This window comes from Eptesicus fuscus, chromosome 4 (assembly GCF_027574615.1).
Source record: "Eptesicus fuscus isolate TK198812 chromosome 4, DD_ASM_mEF_20220401, whole genome shotgun sequence".
NCBI lineage: Eukaryota > Metazoa > Chordata > Mammalia > Chiroptera > Vespertilionidae > Eptesicus > Eptesicus fuscus.
The window spans coordinates 91,336,273-91,361,355 of NC_072476.1; the positions used below are offsets into that span (position 1 = coordinate 91,336,273).

General features: G+C 38.0%; 1 protein-coding gene across 1 annotated transcript in view; it reads left to right on the forward strand.

Annotated features, from left to right (window-relative positions):
- The window catches only part of CDH9 (cadherin 9), a 63,217-nt gene that overhangs the window by 22,362 nt on the left and 15,772 nt on the right, over positions 1–25,083 (forward strand). The window contains exons 2-6 of the mRNA XM_008161790.3: positions 12,525–12,819; positions 18,196–18,315; positions 19,059–19,226; positions 21,911–22,098; positions 23,079–23,332. Coding sequence (XP_008160012.2) covers positions 12,525–12,819; positions 18,196–18,315; positions 19,059–19,226; positions 21,911–22,098; positions 23,079–23,332 — 1,025 coding nt within the window. The remainder of the gene's footprint in view (positions 1–12,524; positions 12,820–18,195; positions 18,316–19,058; positions 19,227–21,910; positions 22,099–23,078; positions 23,333–25,083) is intronic.

The window sequence follows — 25,083 nt, forward strand, 5'->3', positions numbered from 1 at the left end:
AGGCTCGATCCACCCCCCAGGAATCAGGCCTAAGCTGGCAGTCAGACCTCCCTCTCTCAGTCTGGGGCTCTCACAGTCCGGGACCTCTTGCTCTTTACCACCTGCCTGCAGCGGAGGCGGGAGAGGCCACTCAGTGGGAGCGCTGCTCATCCAGAAGCAGGGCTCACTGCCCCTTAGTGCTGCTGCGGAGGTGGGAGAGGCTTCTGCCACTGCCACTGCACTCGCCAGCTGTGAGCCCAGCTTCTGGCTGAGTGGTGCTCCCCCTGTGGGAGCGCACTGACCACTGGTGGGCAGCTCCTGGTTGAGTGTCTGCCCCCTGGTGGTCAGTGAGTGTCATAGCAATCAGTTGTTCCACTGTTTGGTCAATTTGCATATTAGGGTTTTATTATATAGGATAAAATGTATTCAATACTATTCTATAGCAAATGTGATCACAAATTTCAAAAATAACTTTATTGTTTGAGCAGCATGGCTCAGTGGTTGGGCATTGACCTATGAACCAGGAGGTCATGGTCAACTCCCAGTCATGGCACATGCCTGGGTTGTGGGCTCAACCCCCAGTGTGGGGCATGCAGAAGGCAGCTAATCAATGATTTTTCTCTCATCATTGATGTTTCTATTTCTCTCTCCCTCTCCATTCTTCTCTAAAAACAATAACAACATATTTTTTAAAATAAGTTTACTTAGTTTAGTATTTTAGATGGAAATTAAAAATGTGATATTAAAATTCAACTAAATGGATATTGTCAAAAAAGAAAGTAAAATAAATTTATAAAAATTGGATGTACAGAAGTTATCAAATTAAGGAAATCTTAAAAGCTAAGTGCTAAGTATAACAAATAATTAGATGTGCTCATAGCTAAATGGAAAAAAGCAGAAGAAAGGCCAACTTTTTTAATTTGCTAATGATTATGTATAATCTTTATTGAGTATTAACCATAGCCCATAAACAATATTTTATTGTTTCATATATTTTTAAAAACTTAACCTGAATTCTAAGGGTGATCACTATTATTATGATGATTTTATGGAGATGCAGAAAGGCTAAATCATTTGCTTCAGTCATATAGTATTAATTGCAGACTTAGGGTTTTATACTTGTCAGTCTGTCTCTGAGAATCCATCCTTTTAACCATTACACTACTAGAGGCCCGGTGCATGAGTTTGTGCACCAGTGGGGTCCCTCAGCCTGGCCTGCAAGATCAGGCTGAAACCGACTCTCCAACATCCCACAAGAGGTCCCAGATTGCACGAGGGAGCAGGCCAGGCCAACGGATCCCACTGGTGCATGATCGGGGCCAGGGAGAGATGCAGGAGTTGGCCAGCCAGGGAGGGAGCCCGGGAGGGCTCCAGGGCATGTCCAGCCCCCCTCACTCAGTCCCAATCAGCCAGACCCCGGCAGCAAGCTAACCTATCGGTCAGAGCATCTGCCCCCTGTTGGTCACTGCACGTCATAGCAATTGGTCGACTGGTCGACTGTCTGCCCCTTGGTGGTCAGTGCATGTCATAGCAAGCGGGTGAGCAGCCTTAGATTATTATTAGCATATTACACTTTGATTGGTTGAATGGCCGACTAAACACTTAGCATAATAGGCTTTTATTATATACGATACTAATGGTTAGTGTAGCTTAGTCTATGATATATCAATCACTTATCTGCTAACTATAGAAAGATTGATTAGTGTAAGAAAATCTACCTGAATATATGTGATAGGAAGAACTATATGCTTATGTCCTAACTAGAGGCTCGGTGCATGAAATTCGTGCACGGGGGGGGGGGGGGTGATCTCTCAGCCCAGCCTGCACCTTCTCCAATCTGGGACCCCTCGAGGGATGTCCGACTGCCCATTTAGGCCCGATACCAGTGGGGATCCCGGTGGGATCAGGCCTAAACAGGCAGTCGGACATCCCTCTCACAATCCAGAACTGCTGGCTCCCAACTGCTCACCTGCCTGCCTTCCTGATTGCCCCTAACCATTTCTGTCTGCCAGCCTGACCACCCCCTAAGCACTCCCCTGCCAGCCTGATTGATGCCTAACTGCTCCCCTGCCAGCCTGTTTGTCCCTAAATGCCCTCCCCTTTAGGCCTGGTCACCCCTAACTGCCCTCCCTTTTAGGCCTGGTCACCCCTAACTGCCCTCCCCCTGCAGGCCTGGGTCCCCCCCAAACTGCCCTTCCCTGCAGCCCCAGTCACTCCCAACTTCCCTCCTCTGCTGGCTTGGTCACCCTTAACTGCCCTCCTCTGCAGGCTTGATCGCCCCCAACTGCCCTCCCTTGCAGGCCTGGTCCCTCCCAACTGTCCTCCCCTGCTGGCCATCTTGTGGTGGCCATCTTGTGTCCACATGGGGGCAGGATCTTTGACCACATGGGTGTAGCTATCTTGTGTGTTGGAATGATGGTCAATCTGGATATTACTCTTTTATTAGATAGGATTAGATAGAATAGAGGCCTGGTGCATGGGTGGGGGCAGGCTGGTTTGCCCTGAAGGGTGTCCCAGATCAGGGTGGGGGGTCCCTTGGAGCATGGGGCAGCCTGGGCGAGAGGCCTGTGTTGGTTTGCAGGCTGGCCATGCCCCCCCCCACCCCGCCCCGGCGACCCCTGGTATCTGGGATTTATTTATCTTCTACAATTGAAACTTTGTAGCCTGGAATGGAGGCCTGGGCTGGCCAGGGTGTGTGGAAAGCTTGGCTTCCTCCATCACTGGGTGCAACCCTAGCCTCTTGCTCTTTCCAGCTCCATGGCTGCCACCAATTCTGTTTGCATTTATGTATCTTCTATCATTGAAACTTTGTAGCCTTGAGTGGAGGCCTAGGCCGGCAAGGGCAGGCGGGAAGCTTGGCTTCCTCCATTGCTGGGGAAATCCAAGCCTCCCTCCTGCTCTCTGTGGCCGTAGCCATCTTGGTTGGGTTTATTTGCATATTCACTCCTGATTGGCTTGTGGGCATGGCTATTGGGTATAGTGGAGTGATGGTTAATTTGCATATTATTCTGTTATTAGATAGGATACCTAGAATCTATGACTTTGGTACATTGTATGGCAAAAGAGAACTGAGCTTGCTATTCAGCTCTCCTTGAAATACAGAGATAGAGATGATAGAGAGATAGATAGATGATAGATGATAGATAGATATAGATAGATAGATGATAGATGATAGATAGATGATAGATAGATAGATAGATAGATAGAGACAGGGATAGGGATAGAGACAGAGGAGACAGAGATAAATTGGTAAAGAAATGCAACCAGAAAATAATGGTCAGAGAGATACCATGTGAAAATCATTTGACCTGCTATTGCAGGGTTTGCAGATGGAGGAAGGAACTTAAGAGCCAAGGAATCAGACCCTAGCTGGTTTGGCTCAGTGCATAAAACATTGGCCTGCAGACCTAAGGGTCCTAGGTTTGATTCTGGTCCAGGGTACCCTACTTAGGTTACAGGTTCCTCCCCAGCCCAGACCCATGCTCTCGTCCAGGCCCATGCAGGAGGCAACCAATGTATGTGTTCCTTTCACATCGATATCCATCTCTCTCTCTAAAAATCATCCTCAGGTGAAAATTAAAAAAAAAAAGCCAAGGAATCAATTAGGTAGGCCCTAGAAACTTAAAAAGACAAGGAAATGGATTTTCCCATAGATCTTCCAGAAGGAATACAGCCCTACTGATATCTTGATTTTAGCCTACTTAGACCTGTTGGACATCTGACCTAGAGCACTGCACCTTAATTAATATGTATTACTTTAGGCCTTTAGGATTGTGGTAAATTGTTATAGCAGGAATAGGAAACTAACACAGGATATAAGAAAGGGCTTCTACATATTGTAACATTGAACCTGAGCCCTGAAGAACAATTAGGAATACTTCAAAGAAGTAGAGAGAAGACTTTCTAGACAGTGGGAGTTAATGTTTGAAAAGAAAGCAAACAATTAAAAAAGAAATAGTTGAGAAATCATAGACTAGTGATGTTTGGTTTTAGTTGAAATTAAGTGCTAACAGCTTAGGAAAGTATTCTAACAGTCCATTTTAAATTATCATTTAAATTAAATTTTATAATGACACATAACACAGAATTTGAATTTTTAAAGTTTTGTGGGAATTATTATAACACTAGAGGCCCGATGCACGAAAGTCATGCAAGATTAGGCCCTCACAGCTCCGGCTGTCTCAGCCTCACAGCCCCAGTGCCTCATGGCCCCAGCTGCCTCATGGCCCCTTGGCCCTGCTCACTGGTTGTTCTGGAAGGTTATTCCGCTGTCCGGTCTAATTTGCATATAAGCTCTTTATTATATAGGATAAAATTATAATTTATTTTTATAATTTTATCATAACATCACATGTTTGTTTTAGATGTAACAACAATATTAAAATCAACAAGTTTAATTCTTAACTGTACCAAGTAAACTAGCCATTTAAGTATTTTAAAAGTTATTTCCTCCAAAAACCTGAGGGAGCTTTTCTTTTCCACTCCACAGACTGGTTTCCCAATCGTTCTGTTTTTTTGGAGGACTTTCAATTGATGAGTAAACTGCTTTGGGGATATTTCAGAACTTCTTTCCCAAAATAAAAACTAATCTGGACAAATTGTATATTGCATAGATTTCTTTTCAGATGCTTTTCTTTAGACACCAAATGCAATTGCCATCCAGTATAACTTTTACTTATTTACCCCACAGTAAAAACTATCTTTCCTGAAAAATATGGTGAATATATCCTGTGATCATCCAGCTTATACAATTGTTTTACCTCAATGATAATTTTTAGTTTATTTCAAAATAGCCAACTCAATATGGGACATTATTTCAATCTTTACTGACTCACAAGTATATGAACTAGTGCCCAGCTTCTACCTCTTCTATAGCCTCTTCCTCCATAAGAGGATGGGAATAATGTTTTATCTTCAAAGAGGAGTGATTTATTTTTTTCCAGAATGGGAAGAAATGGGCAGTTACCAAAAAGAAAAAAAAGCTCCTAATTTTCCATAACTGTAGTTAGAGAGATAATTAATACTCAAAATTGATAATTAACCACTAATGAAGGAAACTGTGGAAAGTGTTATTGCTAATTGGAATTTATGTGTTATAGAAAGAAATGAGAAAAGAATAATGAGGAGTCAGGAAACTTTGTTTTAAATGCCTTTCTGCAATAAAATTCTAACATGACCTTGAGCAAGGTAATTAATCTGTCACTCTAAATTAAAGAGTTTGTGCTCAGCTACATTGAGATCCATGGTGAAGAAAGAAAGCCAATATGGATATAGTTTAGTGCATGAGGAGGGAAACAGTCCTATATAATAAAAGGCTAATATGCAAATTGATCAAACAGCAGAATGACCAGTCGCTATGATGTGCACTGAACACCAGGGGCAGACGCTCAATGCAGGAGCTGCCTCCTGGTGGTAAGTGTGCTCCCACAGAGGGAGCACCACTCAACCAGAAACCAGGCTCCTGGCTGGTGAGCACAGCGGGAGCCTCTCCTGCCTCTGCGGCAGCACTAAGGATGTTCAACTGATGGCCTAGGCATGCACCCTGGGGGGAGCGGGCCTAGGCCATCAGTCGGACATCCCCCAGAGGGCTCCCGGACTGCAGGAGGGCACAAGCTGGGCTGAGGGACGCCCGAGTGCACGAATTTCGTGCACTGGGCCTCTAGTGAGTAGATAATTTTAAGAGGGACAAAGAGGGAAGGTCACATAGGTTCTTGGAAGCCATAATAATCTTTTGGTTTTATTTGATTTGTGTGTGTGTGTGTGTGTGTGTGTGTGTGAGTGTGAGAGAGAGAGAGAGAGAGAGAGAGAGAGAGAGAGAGAGAGAGAGATTTACTGGAATGAAAAAAAAATGAAAACCATGGATCTGATTTAAGGAAGTGATTCATATAAACTAATTCTATTTTGGGGGAAAAATCACTCCGGTTGTTATATGGAACACGGATTCTAAAGATGAGAGAGATTCAGGGACACTGAGTAGGAAGCTACTAAAGTAATTCAAGTGGTCAACAGTGGTGGTTTGAACTAATATGTTAAAAGAAAAGCTGGAGATTATAGAATCTACACATCGCTTGGATAAAGGGGGTGAGAGTGAAATAAAGGAAATAATTTTGATGCAATCAAGCATACAAAAGGTAACTCTATTGACCACTGTGGAGTATGCTGGAAAAGGCAAGGTGAGAGGATGGATAAACAGTGGATGGCTCAGAGAGAAATAGAGAATTTTATTTGGACCATAAAACATTTTAAATGGCTTCTTTGGCACAATGATGGTTAGGAAAGGCAAGCATTTGAATATTAGATTTGAAAATACAGTGAAAAATTAGGAATGGAAATGTCATTGTGAGAGTGTTTACTTATAATTTGCCTGTAAACCCATTTGACTAGGTAACTACTTAGAAAGTACAGACAGGAGAAAGAAATAAGGACTCATTATTGTAGAAGGGTAAATTCATTAAGGCAGTATCCATGGCAATGTCTAGGAAAATATGCTTTGTGAGTTCACTTGTAGTGTACTGGTGCATAAGTTTATTTAAAAAATAATTTGAAGTATAATAGAGAAAAAATAATAGAATGATAGTTATAGTTTCAAATTCACACTGTATAATTAAAGCAAAATGATATAATGGCTATATATTTCAATTTACTGCCTTATTAGGTTTTCTTAAGAAAATGTCTGATGTATTACTAAGTATAAACTGTAATGTTTTGCAGTAAAAAGGAGGAAATAGCTGCAGAAATATAAACATTTCTATAAACACTGAGGTTACACTGAATTTAATGTGAAGAACCACTGTTGTCGGTGTGTTTTATGCTAATACCATAGATTATCAATTATACAACGTTTTCTAATTGCATATGTATTTTAGTTTCCTTACTGTTTTTTAAACAGCCTCCCTATTCAACTTTTACTTTTCTCTTCTTGAATTGTGTTCTTTAAGGAATGGAGACATTTGTGGTTAATGCAATGAAAATTAATCTTAAAACAGCATAATTTTAAATTAATTCCTGGGAGGAATTGCTTTTTTTTTTTTTTTCAAGACCTGTGTGTTGAGGATGAAAGTTTGTGAACCAAGATATCTGTGAGACCAGCATTGGGTTGTCACTATTAAGGAATGATAAATGATTGTCCTTTCCTTGTCAGTGAAGACAAATGATAGGGAATTGTCATATCAGATCTGCATAGGTCAGAGATATTGCCCAATATCAAGCTTTACTGATAATTTCAAGGACACAATAATCTATGGAAAAATATAAAGGAGAAAGAGCTTCAGGGTATTCAGTACAGCTTCCCAGTTCCCCACAGTATGCATCTCTAGCCCACATCTAAAGAATGGATCCTAAGTAAGACGGACAGTCACCTGTTTAAAAAAGGTTTTATTTAGGGTATGAAGCATCCCCATTATGTACTCACATAGCTTAAGAGACATTTTCCAGAGAGCATGCCTCATTAATCACAGGTTCTAGATTTAATAACCAAAGGCAACCCAAAACACGGATAGTCCACTAAAGAATTTTAAAGGTAAGTACTGTCCTTCTATCAAATAACATTAGTCTGTCATAGGGTTGTTGTTTTTTTCCCAGCATGCTTACAACAATATAGGTCATGTTCATATCCCTAATTTCAACCTCTCTCCAGTAATGTGAAGGAAATATGTTGCAAATGAACTATTGCACTTCCTAGTCAATCATCTGTCCTCAGTCAATATTTCCATACTATATATGTCTAAGATGTATTTCCAATTTTTGTCTTATAGTTTGTGTTATATTTTTTACAAAGATTAATTTTAGTAACACCCTGACAATAAATTGGATTTGACTCATACCATTTTAATAGGATTTTTCTTTGTAACGCTTTTTAACATGATGATATGCCTACAGAGTTATTTTAATATTATTCTGTCAGTGCAATTATTCTTATTCCTCCAGTGGCTTCAGTCAGTTGAACATTTTCAAATATATTGATATAAGCATTTATTGAATGTGTAATTTTTATAAGGCCAAATTTACTTCCTTTTCTGGACAGTTTTCTGAAGTTTTTTATCAAGTGGTGACTTCAATTCAGATCATAAAATATTTTCTCACTCTGGAGAGTTATTTACAATAGTCTGGTTTTAATTTAATTCTATAAATTAATTTGCAAACTATTTGTTCATCCTATAGCTTTGTCAGAGAGATTAATGTAGTAATTTCCTGTTGTGCCATACATTCTAACTGGACTGAGATGGTGACCAAACAACATTATTTGGTGAATTTTGGATTATATTTGGTTTGTAGATATAATAATATCCCAGTTAATATAGGGAAGGGTTTAGGGCACTGGCTTCCAGGTGTAATGACAAAGTTTTGCCTCTCTTTCTAATCAAACCCAAAATTTAAACCATAGTGAAGACTTTTTTAAATGTTTTTGTAATATTCTGGACTTTAAAAACAATGATAAAAGTCACAATTTTTGTAATGTACTACTATTACTGAAGTTTAATATAGTATTCATACAATTGAATTGCCTTTGTTTGGCTCCCTAAGCCACACAGTTACTGACTGGCCTATGAAGCCACCAGAAAATATGACATCTGATAGTCTTTCCTTTTACTGAATAAGCCCCTTTCTACCACTGTTGACAGCTCTGTTAAAGTTTTTACTGAATTTATTTATTAATTTTTTTATTTTTTTTATTTCTTTATTGGTTATGGTATCACCTAATTGTTCTCATCCCCCTATTCCCATCCCAAAACCCTCCCCACGTATGCCCCCACCCCCCTGTTGTCCATGACCACTGGTTAGGCTTATATGCATGCATACAAGTCCTTTGGTTGATCTCTCCCCCTTCCCCCCACTCTCCCCTGCCTTCCCTCTGAGTTAATTGATTTAAGTAGGGCTTTGTTTTCTCTCTAGATAAATGTCCAGGCATTGGAGAAGAGCTTTTTCTCATGTCCCTGTATACGTTATTAAGATTTTTTCATCATGCCAACAACATTCTAGGAATGTTATTTTACTCCTATTCAGAGCTCTTAACATACCCATAGAATATTTGAAACAGTGGGGCCAGTGTTTATCAAGTCAGTGCATCTATTGTTGCAGTGGTAAAATGAGCAGAAGTTCAGTGCTTCTTCTGTGGGGGTAACAAGACCTGAGCTTCTCCCTCCACTTGCTATTGGTCATCATTAGATCTCAGAGGGATAACTAAGAGTATAGTTCTGTTGCCGAGACACTCACTTGGAAATTGCACAGTTGCATCCCTCCCTGGTATACTAACCTTTTCCTTTTGTCATATCTCTCATTTCTATTTATTACTTTTTTTTCCCACCCAAGGTTGACTATTAGCTTAGGAGGCATGTTACCTACCTACGGAGATGGTAATAAAAGAAGCCTTACTCACACTTCTCAGCCATTCTCCACCCCCATCTCTGGGAAGATTAGGGATTTGACAAGTAAAGGATCTAAGACAAGCCTGTTGCTTGGCAATGGAATTGCATTTATAGGTAGCTGTAGTAGGCCATGAGGGTTGATGTTATGACTCAACTCAAAATACCTTTAGAAATAATGTGCTGGTAAATTTAATTACATCAAAATTAGGCCTTAAGCATTCACTACATATATAAAAAAATGTAATGGGTCTGGTATTACTGGATAAGAAATAATGGGAAAAATGTTTCATACATAGAAAAATGGGGTGTTTCATAATTGCACCCCTCCACTCCTCTATACCTAGGTCTATATTCTAAATTCAGTGATGTCTCACTTTTCCTCCTCTGAATTTCAAACTTAGAACATGTTCATTTAAATGATTAAGCCAACCCATAGAGGTTTTTAGTCACCCATTTTTAATACCAAGTGTTTCCATTGCCTGTTGAATAGAATACTTCTCTGTATGTAAGTTCTGTGATACACTCATAAAAGATGTTTCCTTGGTTCTTTCTGTATAATAATAACAATGAAAAAATATGTAATTTACTCAAAAAGAAAAATCTTCCTTTAAGACTGATACTCCACATGCTATTCTTAAAAATATATTGGTATATTTGAACTTTATTAAAACATCAAAAATAAATATTATAGTAAGTATTAATAGTTATTTTAGCAACTATCAGCAATAGATCTTATGTATTTTCTCATTAAATACTGAATAAGATGTTAGAATATTTCAAATACTTAAGGCCTGGTGCACGAATTTGTGCACGGGTGGGGTCCCTCGCCCTGGCCAGTGATTGGGGCTTATCGGGGCCATCTCACCCATTCCCAATCAGGCTAATCTGGGCCAGCCAGCCTGGGGGAGGGACCACGGGAGGTTGGCCAGCTGCTGGAGGTTGGCTGAGGGAATGCACTGACCACCTGGCTGGCCATGGGGAGGGGCTGCAGGAGGTTGGCTATGGGGGCAGCTCTTGCATTGAATGTCTGCACCCTGGTGGTCAGTGCACATCATAGCTACAGGCCAGTCATCCGGTTGTCTGGTCGTAATGGTCGCTTAGGCTTTTATATATATAATAAATATTTTTAAAGATATATGAGTATTGCTGATAGTAACGGTTGGACATTATGGAATACTTTTGCAATTAAAAATGCTTGAAACAAATTTTAAAACAAGCAAATAAAAAAAATAAACAAATAAAGCCACACCTAACTTTTAAAGAAAAATTGATTAAGAATGAATTTGCTTTGGTTTTACAAATTTTACTTTCAAATGTTGTATTAGTCTGGATTCTCCCAAGAATCATAGAATCAGGTATATCTTTTATATATATATATTTCTTGTAAGAAATTGGGTTATGTGATTATGGAATATGGAAAGTCCCAAGATCTGCAGTTGGTGGACTGGAGACATAGAACAGCCAAAATACTGTATAGTTTCATGCTGAGTCTGAAGGCTTGAGAAGCAGGAGAGCTGAAGGTTCAAGTTCCAGTCTGAGGTTGAGTCTAAGGACAGGAGAATATGGATGTCCCAGAACAAGCACACCCAGACAGAGTGAACGTCTCTCTTAACGCAGCATTTGATTGTATTCAAGCCTTCAATGGATTGAATGATTCATGCCCACACTGGGGAGAACGATCTGCTTGATGTGGTTCACCAACACAAATATTAATCTCACCCTCACAGACCCATCCAGAATAATGTTTAACTGAGTATATGAGGATCACACAATGCAAATTGACACAAAATTAACCATCACAAGTCTACTGCTTGTCAATTTCATACCCATTCACGCTTCCCTAAACCATAATCTCCAAATAAAGACAATAACAAAGTGTGTAATTTCGCCTAACATGATACAACTATCCTGCATACTAAAATCACATTGATCCATCCCCCAAAAGAGGTGAAGTCAAGTCATGTGTACTCTTCCCCTTGATATCCTCTAACTTCAATGCAATTATGTAATATGAACAATTCTTAGATACTATAATATAAAGTCAATTCATCTTACGTTGCATGATAAAAGAATAGGAGAGAAAAAATGATAATTGCTTCACTTATGCAGACATACAAATATATTCCTAACAAATAAAGAGGACATATTTATGACAATTTACAGTCCTCATTTCTTGTAACTAGTCATGAGATCATAGCTGGAATTTGTAACTACTTTCTTCCACTACCAAATCTTTGCCTTTACCAAGCACCTCATCAGGTTCAAAGACAATATATAGCAGACATCGGCTAGTTAAGACACAAGTTTCAGAATAGTGTTAGGTTTGCAAACACATTAAGATTATTTTCCAATGCAAACACGTTTTATCTGTTTCAAACACCCAATGAACATCCTTATACACAAGAAGTTTATTTCTAAGATGGGTATGGATCAGAAGAAGGAAGATAATTTATGAAAAAAAATCTTCATATTTTCATTAAATTATTAATGGCCAGTGGAAAAGTCATGCATGTTTTATTTCACTTGATATTTTATATATACATAAAATGTCAATTTAAAAAAGTAATTGAGATCACTGTGTTTGAAAGAGTACCCTCCCAAAGTCCCATAGAAAATAATATATGAGATTAAAATTCTCTCTCTGATTGGTCTCTCCGATGACAGAACCTGTGCATCTACAATGTTACACTGAAAGGAGGTAAAATAACTTCAAAATCCAATATTTTTCCTAAACTTATCTCCATAAGTTGAGAAATTCCTTATATCCCTTCTTTTGAGTTTAGTAATTTTAAATGTAATCAATTTTAAATGTAAATTGTCAAAATATTAATATTTTACACTCAAGATCTAAGTTAATAACCTTATTTTTGTTAATGTACTAGAGGCTTAAATAGCTAGCGGTCTATTAAAATATTTTAGAAACACTATTTTGAGAAAGATATATTCATTTTTGTTATATTTTAAATTTGGTCCATTATGGTGTAGAAATACAATTGTTTAAAATTTTTGAGAATGATAAAAATAATATACTTAGTTTTCCCACAGTGAAAATTAAGATAACCATTGCAATCATTGTTCCAGTGCTGTCATGTGGAGATAAATTGATTTGCACCAACATTATTTTTCTGTAATAACAATGCATATATTTATAGAACTCTTTTTTTTTCTACTTCTCTGAAGCTTCACACTGACCAAGATAAAGGAGATGGAAATTTAAAGTACATATTAACAGGAGATGGGGCTGGCAGTATATTCGTTATAGATGAAAATACAGGAGATATTCATGCCGCAAAGAAATTAGACAGAGAAGAAAAATCCCTGTACATTCTTCGTGCCAAGGCTATAGACAGAAAGACTGGACGGCAGGTGGAACCTGAATCTGAATTTATCATTAAAATCCATGATATCAATGACAATGAACCAAAATTCACAAAAGACTTATACACTGCCAGTGTTCCTGAAATGTCTGGAGTAGGTAGGTATATGCTAATCCATGTAAACTAACTTGTTTGTTTGTTTGCTAAGATAATTATTATGAACCTTCAGTCATGATATGTGACCTCTTTCAAGATAAGAACTATAGCCCTACCTGGTTTGGCTCAGTGGATAGAGCATTGGCCTGTGGATTTAAGGGTCCTGGGTTCTCCAGGGTTCAATTCTGGACAAGGACACATGACCCAACTTTGGGCTCGATCCCCAGTAGGAAGTGTGCAGGAAGCAGCTGATAGATGATTCACTCTCATCATTGATGTTTCTAACTCTCTCTCTCTCTCTCCCTTCGTCTCTGAAATCAATAAAAATATATTTTTAAAAAGATAAGAACTATAACTGAAAATTACTATTTAATGTTAGCTATCTCACTTCTAAATATTTTCAACAGTTTATATCTTAATGTTTCCTGCTATGTTGTAACTGACATCTAAAATGATCGCTATTGAGAATAATTATTTTATTGCATTTCAACTAACATTTTCACTTCTACTTAACTGCCATTCAAATGGCAGTCAAGTGAGTATTTTTGTTTGAAATGAAAGGAATACAAATAGTATTAGCAGTTTGGGCAGTTTTGTTCAAATTATTTTGCATAACAACTGATGCTCTTGCATTTGACAAATTTCTTTTGATCATCTCATTTGATCACTGAAACAACTTAATGTTGTAGGCATGGGAAATAGAACTTCAAATCCCCACTCTGTTAATTAGGAACCCAGGATTCAGAAAGATTAAGCAACTGAATTAAGATCAATAACCTGGTAGCATAACAACAACATTTCAGGTCTTTTTGTGTTATTTAGTTACTATTGTGTAAACTGGAAATATCTGCTTCATTTTTAAGGCTACCCATAGTTTTAAATACCATCAATTATGCAATAATTTTTATTTGCATGTCTGACTACATTTAGCTCTACTTATGTGAGAGGTTTAGATTTGTTAATGAGATAAGAGCTGACTCTTAAATCATATATTTCTAAAAAACAAAAACAAAAAAAACCCACAAAATTCAGTGAAGTAAGCTTCCATAATATCCAACTATGCAATTGATTTTCACAAATTGATGCTATTTAGTTGAATACTATTTTAAAATCAGCTTTAAGTCTATAAGTTTGACATTATTATAATTAATACATGTTTCAGTCTGAAATAAATTCTTTATGAGGAAAAATAAATGTATATTCACCTTTACTGAGTGATTGATGTTAAATGTTTTGTGCCATGTAGTCAGAAGAACTAAGAGTTTGTATAAAAGTTATAATTTCCTCTAACATCAAAGGAAATCTCATCTGTGTGACAAAACTTCAGTTCTACTGCCTTTTCAGGCATTCATTTCAGTAAAATGAAAGAGACTTCTCAAATTAGACAGGACCCCTGTGCAATCATAAAGCCTAGGATGAAATGTAAGCAGTTGTGTTCTCTGTAATACTTTTCCATATCTATTATTCCGGCACTGTTCCATGAAAAGTACTGGACTGGTCCATAGGGGTCAACCAGTGGGCCAGTGTAAACCTACATCATGATCTCTTTGTGGGCTTACTTTTGAGATGAAGATATATCTAAAAACTGTATGCATACAAGTTCTTTGTTTGATCTTCTCCCACCCCACCCCCACCTCCATTAGGGCAGTGAAGGCCTGGGGTGGAGGGGTGGGGGCAGACTAGAAGAGGTCAGTGGGGTAAAAAAGGGGACATGTAATACTTCTAACAATAAAGATTTTTTTTTAATGGAAAAAAGATACATCTAAAATTTATACTCTCCATCTCAACTTCCTATTCAAGAGCATTCTAAAGCAGTTTGATTTTCCACCCTTTAATTTTTTAAAAAAATATATATTTTTTATTGATTTCAGAGAGGGAGAGCGAGGGAGGGAGAGATAGAAACATCAATGATGAGAGAGAATCATTGATTGGCTGATTCCTGCAAACCCTATGGGGGATCGAGCCTGCAATCCAGGCATATGCCCAGACTAAACTGTGACTTCCTGGCTCATAGGTCAATACTCAACCACTGTGCCATGCTGGCCACGCCACACCTTTTTATTTTTTAAAAAAAACATAATTGTTTTTTCATGTATATATGTTATTTTCCAGATATTTTGACACTTAATAGTACACATACTTCCATTTTCCTTCTCCAAAAACATGATATAGCCATAGGAGTAATAAGTACAATTGAGATGACAGAAATATTTGAATATGATACATTTTGATAATAATTTATTTAAATTTGTATAACTTCAGATTTTCAAAACATTATTTCATTTTTAAAAAAACACAATATTTATTAGAGACTATATTTTAAATTGTTGACACTACAATACCTTCACCCAACCATCACCCCCTCTCCCCTGGCCTTCACCACACTGTTGTCTGTGTCTATGGGCAAGATATATATGTCCTTTGGCTAATCTGATATTTGAACTGAATAGCATGTGCTTTCTCTTATATTATTTTGCATATTCAATGGAAGATTATCATCTGCATATGAGTAGTCAAAAGTAGGTTTATAGTTATAATACAAATAAATAATACCTAGAATAATTAATAGGTAAAAATACAAGAATATATTCTGTTTCAAGTACTCACAACTGTAAACCTACTTTTGCCAACCCCAGCAAACCTAATTCAAATATTTTCTTTCTCATATGAAATACAAATACAGTATAGATCCTATAAGAATTTATTACAGGACTGCAGTAAGCATGTCTATACAGGTTTTCCTCTTTTTTAAAAAGCCCATCTCTTGTTCAATAGCCATAATAAAATATAGAATATATAAGTTTATGAATGGAAGAAGGCTTACAGCTTATCTTGTCTAAAAATCCCTTCCTATAAGGCAATCTATATTTCATTTACATAAGACAGATTATAGGCAGTACACTTTTTTATTATTGCAGATATTAAAAATCAGAGAAAGGTGGGGAAGGTGGGAGGGTGGATGGGAAGCAATCAACCAAAGAACTTATATGCATAATAGAGGCCTGGTGCATGAAATTTGTGCTTGTGGGAGGTGTCCCTCAGCCCAGCCTGCACACTCTCCAATCTGGGACCCCTTGAGGGATGTCTGACTGCCTCTCGAGGGATGTCGGGCAGTCGGACATCCCTCTCACAATCCAGGACTGCTGGCTCCCAACCACTCGCCTGCCTGCCTGCCTGATTGTCCCTAACTGCTTCTGCCTGCCAGCCTGATCATCCCCTAACCACTCCCCTGCCAGCCTGATTGACGCCTAACTGCTCCCCTGCCGGCCCGATTGCCCCTAACTGCCCTTCCCTGCTGGCCTGGTCACCCAATACTGCCCTCCCCTTTAGGCCTGGTCACCCCCAACTGCCCTCCCCTGCTGGCCTGGTCACCCCTAACTTCCCTCACTTGCCAGCCTGCCCGCCCCTAACTGCCCTCCCCTGCTGGCCTGGTTGCCCCCAACTGCCCTCCCCTGAAGGCCTGGTCCCCCCCAACTGCCCTCTCCTGCAGGTCTGGGTTCCCCCCAACTGCCCTACTCTGCAGGCCTGGTCACCCCTAACTTCCCTCCCCTGCAGGCTTGGTCACCCCTAAGTGCCCTCCTCTGTAGGCCCAGTCACCCCTAACTGCCCTCCCCTGCAGGCCTGATTGCCCCCAACTGCCCTCCCTTGCAGGCCATCTTGTGGTGGCCATCTTGTGTCCACATGGGGGTGGCCATCTTTGACCATATGGGGGCGGCCATCTTGTGTGTTAGAGTGATGGTCAATTTGCATATTACCTCTTTATTATATAGGAGAATATGCATAACCTATGGACACAGACCAATAGGGTGGTGAGGGCCTAGGGCAGTGTTGCAGGGGGGGGGGCTGGTAGAGGTCCATGGGGGGAAGGACATATATAATATTTTCAACAATAAAGATTTTTAAAAAATTAATCAGAAAAAATCAGAATTTGGACCATTGCCAGTTGCATTTCCTCCACCTCTAAAATTACAAAAAAACACACAACACAACAAAACAAAAAACAACCTGAAAAACAGAGCAGGCAACAGTATGGCTCTTGTTGCAGCTTTTGGTACTAATAAATAAAGATAAGAACTATAGGTAAATCTTGGTTCCATTTATAGAGGTAGTAATTATCTTTTATTGTTAATATTGACATCACTGCATTAATTACTTCCTCCTTGGCCCACCCATAGACTTCGCATGTGTATCTAACTTTAAATATATACAATATTTAGATGTAGAAGATACAATACTCGGTATAATCAAATATTTTAATTCATAAGGATGAGCCCCAAAGAGTTAAACTGACTTGTTCCAAAACACACAGAGATAGTTTTTTACTGTACTGGGTTTTTTTAAGGTTGATAAATACAGTGATAGCTGGAGAGATATAATGCTTTACTATTTTTCTCTACTGTAAAGGGTTATGCTTAGACAAAGCCTCGTTTGAAAAACTTCTAATTTTATGATATTCTTGGTAACTCCTCAAAAGCATCACTTATCTTATTATTTAATTCAAATCTCCCCCATCGATAAATTTAGAAACAAATAAGAGTAATGGGAGGAGGAGACTGTATTTTAAAATAAAATTTTCTAGAATTCTTTGCTGATTAAAAAAATAAATATAAATTCATGATAATTTTGAAGATGTGATTTTTCTCTGCTTTTTCCTGTACAAATAACCATTTACAGAGGGAAACTAAAGGGTGAGACTTACAAAGTCTGTCAGACTATGTGTAACTCATATACTGGCAGTTATATCCCACATATAATCAAAAAATAAAGATGCCTCTATAATTGAAGTAGTACACAATGATTTAATTCTAATATTAATTTTATTATATTAGTAATTTTTATTTAAATTAAAGAGTTAAAAGACTACTATTATTAACTTTGGGGGTAAATAACATCTAATAAAAACTAAATTTCTTTTTTAGAATTTACCTTCTTTTCATTATTTTCCTCTGATACTCTATATACTGTTCTCTTGCTGTTTATTTTTGTCTTAATATACTTGTCTCTTCTTTTTCTCTCTCACCAACTCTTCTCCTTGCTTTTTCCCTCTGCCCACATTTCTCTCAAAATCATGCCATAGTTCATTTTAATTCTCAGAGACATGTGCATATCCCCCTTTTTAGTGAAAATCCAATATTTCCAAATAACTCTTGGAATCTGATACACATTAGCATCTTCAACAATAAAGATATTTTTAAAGTTACAGAAATAAAAAGTAGTAAAAAGAAAAGTAAATTTTTTTTGGAGGTAGTATCATTTAAGCAAATTTCTTCCAACTAAGCATGGTCTAACGCACCTCATTACCAGTAGTCATTTTTCAGAAGGATAGCTTCTAATTGAGAAGTATTTAATTGTCTGTGCATGGGTGGGCATTTGTGTAGGTACGTCTGTAATACAAGTGACTGCAACTGATGCGGATGATGCCAACTATGGAAATAGTGCCAAAGTGGTCTACAGCATATTGCAAGGACAGCCATATTTCTCAGTGGACCCAGAATCAGGTAACAACATTTAATACTTGGTCCCTTTCTCATTATATAATGCATCTGGATGCACAGTTAATTTGTGTATATTTTTGGTATTTTAAAAGCTATCTATTTAGTATCCTGTAATTTATTTATTTATATTTTAAATATATTTTATTGCTTTTTTACAGAGAGGAAAAGAGAGGGAGAGAGAGTTAGAAACATCGATGAGAAAGAAACATTAATCAGCTGCCTCCTGCACACCCCCTACTGGGGATGTGCCCACAACCAAGGTACATGCCCTTGACCAGAATCGAACCCGGGACCCTTGAGTCCCGCAGGCTGATGCTCTATCCACTGAGCCAAACCGGTTTGGGCAGTATCCTGTAATTTAAGTAAATTATTTGAATCAACTCTAGACTATTTATTGAGTTTAAATTTATGACTCTAAATACAAAATGTCAGCACTTTATGTGTTCTACTCAAACCTAATGAATCAAAATTGAACTTATTCGTCTGATGATTTTTGGAGTTAAATTTTTTTTATTCATCAAAAGGATAAATTGATTTAGAAAAACTCATTTCCTAAGCAGTAGCCAATGGAAGAATTCTTTTTCTTCTGTCAATAATGTTAAAGTGGTTATAGATTAAAATATGTATTTAGGTACACTGACATTTTCTCTGTTTGTTATGATTAACTTCTGTAAAACGGACCTTGAATAGCTCCATTTTTAAAATCAGTGAATAAATGATAAAATATTTATTTCCTTTTCCAAAAGGTATAATAAAAACCGCATTACCAGACATGAGCAGAGAAAACAGAGAGAAGTACCAAGTGGTTATACAAGCCAAAGACATGGGCGGCCAGATGGGAGGCCTTTCTGGAACCACCACAGTGCACATCACTCTGACGGATGTCAACAACAACCCGCCTCGATTTCCCCAGAGTAAGGAAGGTCTCAGGGAGCTCATATTGGAAGGTTTCTCCAACACACTACCAAGAGAGGCTAATATTTGTAATAGTGGTTTCACGGCTAGTTTATACATAAAGACATAACACTTCTCCCTGAAATATATCACAATCCCCCACAAATTGAAAGTCATTATGATCATTTTCATCAGTGAGTAGGTAGTAAGAAAAAAAAACACACACACACATAGACACATAGAGAAATGATGTCCTTTTGGCAACTTGAATGATCCTCTTCTATCTTTAGAAGAGCTGTAAAGTTTTCCAGACTATCATTCTCAACCTTCACTAAGATCAACTTGTTTTGTTTCTTATTTCTTTCCTGGTTAGGAGTGTGAACTCTCAAATCTGACTGCCTGGCTTCAAATCCCATATGTGTCTTTCCTCCATTCTCTTGTCTGTACATAAGAATTATAATCCCGTGTTTAATTGATTCTAAAACACAGACTGGGTGCTTTAACAATCCTTGAAATCAAGCACTATATTAAAATCACTGTATGTTGGTTCAATTACAGCATTTTTTCCCTTTTTTTAGTGGCCCCTACAGTTATAGTATACCTTGGTTGTGATTGCATTGTGAGAATGTTAAAGTTTGCTGGAATCTGCTACCACTAGTGAAGGTTAAATCAGTCAGTGCTCTTTCAGTCATCACCATCTTGTATGCCATGAGGTCCTACAAAAGCAGATTCCCAGGCTTTGCTAAAAATGTTTTCATTCTGCAGGAAATAAACATATAAAGGCCCCTATCTTAAAATGTTCAATTAAGGACCTCAAATTTAATTTTATGATATTGATTCCAATATAGTAAAGCATTTTTCCAGGCTAAACAAACTTAAAATATTTGATGATTCAGCTTTGGATGGTGGATGTAAACATAAAATGAATGTTTAAAAAAATAAAGTTTGCTAAAAAAACATAATTATTAAGCTGAATAAACATAAATCTAAACTTTGAGTTTTCTTCAATATAAATCAAGAGTATGGTTTAATGAATTATCAAATGGCTTGCCATTCTATAATTCTATAATCTACTGTAAACTTAGCAAAAGTTTTAGACCTACAATAGTAATAGTTAAAATGTTCAAGAACTAGCCCCTGAGCTAAGCATATTAAAGACATGATTTCATGCTATCCTCATAACAAACGTATGAGTCTATTGCTATCATTATCATTTTATAGATATTGAAATCAAGGGTTAGAGAATTTAACTAACTTGGCCAATGATGGCAAGTTGGCAATTTAAGTGCAGGCAGTTATATTCAGAAGTTCCTCTTCTTTAAAAAAAATAATAATAATTATATATATATAAAGGTAATATATAATAAAGAGGTAATATGCAAATTGACCATCATTTCAACACACAAGATGGCCACCCCATGTGGTCAAAGATGGCCGCCCCCATGTGGACACAAGATGGCCACCACAAGATGGCTGGCAGGGGAGGGCAGTTGGGGGGGACCAGGCTGGCAAGGGAGGACAGTTAGGGGTGACTGGGCCAGCAGGGGAGGGCAGTTGGGGGGGACCAGGCCTGCAGGGGAGGACAGTTAGGGGTGACTGGGCCAGCAGGGGAGGGCAGTTGGGGGCGACCAGGCCTGCAGGGGAGGACAGTTAGGGGTAACCAGGCCAGCAGGGGAGGGCAGCTGGGGGCGACCAGGCCTGCAGGGGAGGGCAGTTAGGGGTAACCAGGCCAGCAGGGGAGGGAAGTTAGGGGTGACCAGGCCAGCAGGGGAGGGCCGTTAGTGGCAATCGGGCTGGCAGGGGAGCAGTTAGGTGTCGATCAGGCTGGCAGGGGAGTGGTTAGGGGGCAATCAGGCATGTAGGCAGGCAAGTGGTTGGCAGCCAGTAATCCTGGATTGTGATCAGGCCTAAATGGGCAGTGAGACATTTCTCGAGGGGTCCCCGAATGGAGAGGGTGCAGGCTGGGCTAAGGAACACCACCTCCCCTGCACGAATTTTGTGTACCAGGCCTCTAGTGTATATATATATATTTGTCTTCATTTCAGATAGGGAGAGAGATAGAAACATATTAAATGTTTAAAAAACATTTCTAACTTTCATTGACAGATTTTTGTAAGTTTTTTCCTATTTGTATTTTGAATAGTTAGAAACTAAAATGCTTTCAAAGATAGGACATAAAATATAATGGTTGGCTAGAACTGCACAAAACAAAAATATTCAGATCCCACTTGAAGGCATCAACATGTTAAAATGTATAAGTTAATTTTTCTATCCCTGATTTAGAATATAAAAATAAATGCTTAAGAGGGCAAGAAATCAAATATGCACTGCTTATCTAGAGCTTTCAACATCTTCATTACACATTTTTATGTTTATTAAATTATTTAAAAGATTTATCTGATTCTTGCCCTAAGTCAGAGTTCTGGATTCTGATATTAGGCCTACCATCAATTATCTAAATGACCTTGGGACATTCACTTAATCTTTCTGGAACTTATATTTCTCAATTACAAAATGAGAGTATTCTGCCTTTATAAATTATGTTTCCAACTTAATAAATCTATAATTTTTGACAGCTTACAACTCAATATGATGAAAAACTCTCCCAATTTAAAATTAATTTATTTAAGTGAAAAAGGCAAAGGAAATAAAGGATTTTTGTTATCGAGAGATGAAATGTCAAGAGCTCTGATTTAATTTTCAGGTACGTATCAATTTAATTCTCCCGAGTCTGTCCCTCTTGGAACACATCTTGGAAGGATAAAAGCCAATGACCCCGATGTGGGGGAAAATGCTGAGATGGAATACAGCATTGCTGAAGGAGACGGAGCTGACATGTTCGATGTCATCACTGACAAGGATACACAGGAAGGGATTATAACTGTCAAACAGGTTTCTTCTCCCTGTCTTCATTTTATCATTGAGCACTGTATGGTTGATTTTTGCTTTTCAGTTAAGGGAAGAAAAAAGCCTAGGATTTACTTTTCCATCCTTTACATGCTGTCTATCCTTCATGTAAGCGGGGATGCTTGTGATTACACTTCAAGTAAGTTAAGCGCCTTCATCATTGACACTTAAAAAGTGATATAAAAACTTGGCTGCTTGTGCTTATAAAGGCAACCATCAAACCAGGGTCAGCTAACCTCTGAAGCACTATTTCATGTTTCTCCAAGGCATAAAAAGCAGGCATGCAGCCCTCAGTTTATTTCATGCACTTTTTAGCATATTTAAATTGTGAAATGTGATGTTCTATTCAAGGTGATGAGACCTGGAGATGCTATGTGTTTTTTGTTGGATTTCTTGATTTTTATTGCAGTGTGGGAGAACACTATGAACCTTACATGGAATAATCCAGCTAAATATTGATTATTTTCTATTACCCCGATCACTTGTTTTTATTCACCTCTTGCTTTCCACAGTGTTCAGATGAATGATATTTTTTCTTTTAATAATACCAGTTTTAGAAATGTAGGACCTAAGGAAGTGACTTATATGAATAGTTGAAAAATCTCTATTTTCCCCTCTAGCTTTAACTTTGTATAAATTTAGTAATAATAATAGTAATAAAAATAATAAATAACCTATATATCCATGAGGGAACAAACCTGTGACCACCAAAATGTGAAATGTACTACTAAGAGGAAATCAGTACTAATGTGTATACCATAATATTTAGTTACATGCTATAAATACGTGTAAAGTATAACAATATTTACTGACTTATTTGATATACCTGTGAAGCAATAATTGGGGAAGTTATTTAACCAGAATTTCTGGTTCCATTAAGAGAGCTAGTTATTAAATATTGAATTTTTCTTCCATTGTTATGCCTGCTATGCTATACTAATTTTTCTAATTTTATTTAACTTCAGAATTTAGATTTTGAAAACAAAATGCTATACACTTTAAGAGTGGATGCAAGTAACACACACCCGGATCCACGATTCCTACACCTGGGACCTTTCAAAGACACAGCTGTGGTCAAAATATCTGTGGAAGATATAGATGAGCCTCCTGTGTTCAGTAAAATCTCTTACCTGATAGAGGTCGATGAAGATGTAAAGGAGGGCAGCATCATTGGACAAGTTACAGCATATGACCCAGATGCCACGAACAATTTCATACAGTAAGTATTTTGCCAAAAGGTAAAGTTTGCAGAAAAATAATCTTACCATTTACAAGCCGTGTGAAAAAAAATTGCATTGTACAATGTATGACCAAGTACAAACATTTTCATAGCACAGACTCTTACCTGGGCTGTCTTCTAAGTGCTCTGCAAATATTATTTAGTTTGACTCATCACTTTTCAGGGTAGGTCCGATTATTACACCGTTCTGCAGATGGTAAGATGAAGGCACTGAACATGTAAATAACTTGCCACATGAGTCAGTGGCCAAGCTCGGTTTGAAAATCAGGCTGTCAGTCTTCAGAGTCTGTGATTTTTAATCCCTTGGCTGTTGTGATTATATCTCATTGTGTCTCTTTGGTAAGTGATAGTTCAAATAATAAGTGATCTGAACAAATAAATTAGAAAAAAATATTCTAGGAATGTTCTTAAAAGATATCTTGAAAATGTTGAAAAGATTTCTTTTGAAAATACTCAACCAGTTTGTACTGCCCACTCCTGCAGGAATGCCCACTGAATCTCCTTGCTCCTCCGCACTGAGGGCAGTGCCCCTGCACCCTGATCCCCACCCCCTCCTGGCTGAGCCCCAGTGTGAGCTTCAGGCTAAAGGGCTACATCCATGGCTTAGCTCAGATTTTCTCCCTTCTTACCGCCCCAGTTTGCTTCCCTTTGCTCACTTGTAGATATTTCAACTCACAGATTTCTCAGATATGTTTGTGCATTGATCAGGAAACCATGTGTTGAGTCACAGCAGTTCAGATTATTGAGACTTCAAGGGGAGAGACCGCAGGGATCTCTCAGGCCACCCTTCCTCTGATGTCCCACCCACTACTTTCAGAACATTGGCGTTTATCCCACAGAATTTGGTCTCATTTCTCTTTGCTTTTTCCATTGCCCACAATATGGAATTGCATAAGCTCACACTATAAACATGTTTGCTTAGAAAATGATAGCTCCATTTCTATTCTTCTCTTTGAACACAAGTATTGAGATAGTATTGACCAAAAAAAGAACTGCACAATTATAAATTATATGAGTCAGTAAACTCTGAAATTTTAATACACCCATTAACACATCACCCAAATCAGAATAATGTACAAATATCTTATCCTCTCCTCATGTTCCTTTGCAATATCTTCCTCTCAAACTTCTTGGAACCTAACCGCACTTCCAGCCAAACACCAATCTGCTTTCTGTCAATATTGGTCTGATTAAATTAGATTTTCTTGAATTTATACAAATGAAATCATGCAGTGCTTATTCTCTGTTGTCTAACTTCTTTCACTTAGCGTAACTGACATACTGTCATGTAGGTGATACATCATTAATAACAATTCAGCTTGTTTGGAGACATACATACACACACACACACACACACGCACATGCACACATACACATATTCTGCCGTATATCTGACATCATGAGGACACATTTTTAGGAGGAAATTTTCTGGGTCAAAAACTGATAGTGAAATTTGCAACCTTGCTCCACAGTATATAAACGTGGCTGATACATTTTTAAGTTCATAGCTATCCCAGAAACATTTGCTTATTATGTGGTTTCGACTCTTGAAAAAAAACAAAAAAGAATAGCAATTTTACCTGTAAAATCGGAAGAATCATGACAGAAGAAAAATATTGAGAACAAATTAATCTGAAATTATGTTCCTAAAATTTTGCTGCTACGTCTGCCAATGTATAAAGCCATCCTGGAAATATAGCATGTAGGTTGCTTTCTGTTAGCATAGAAAT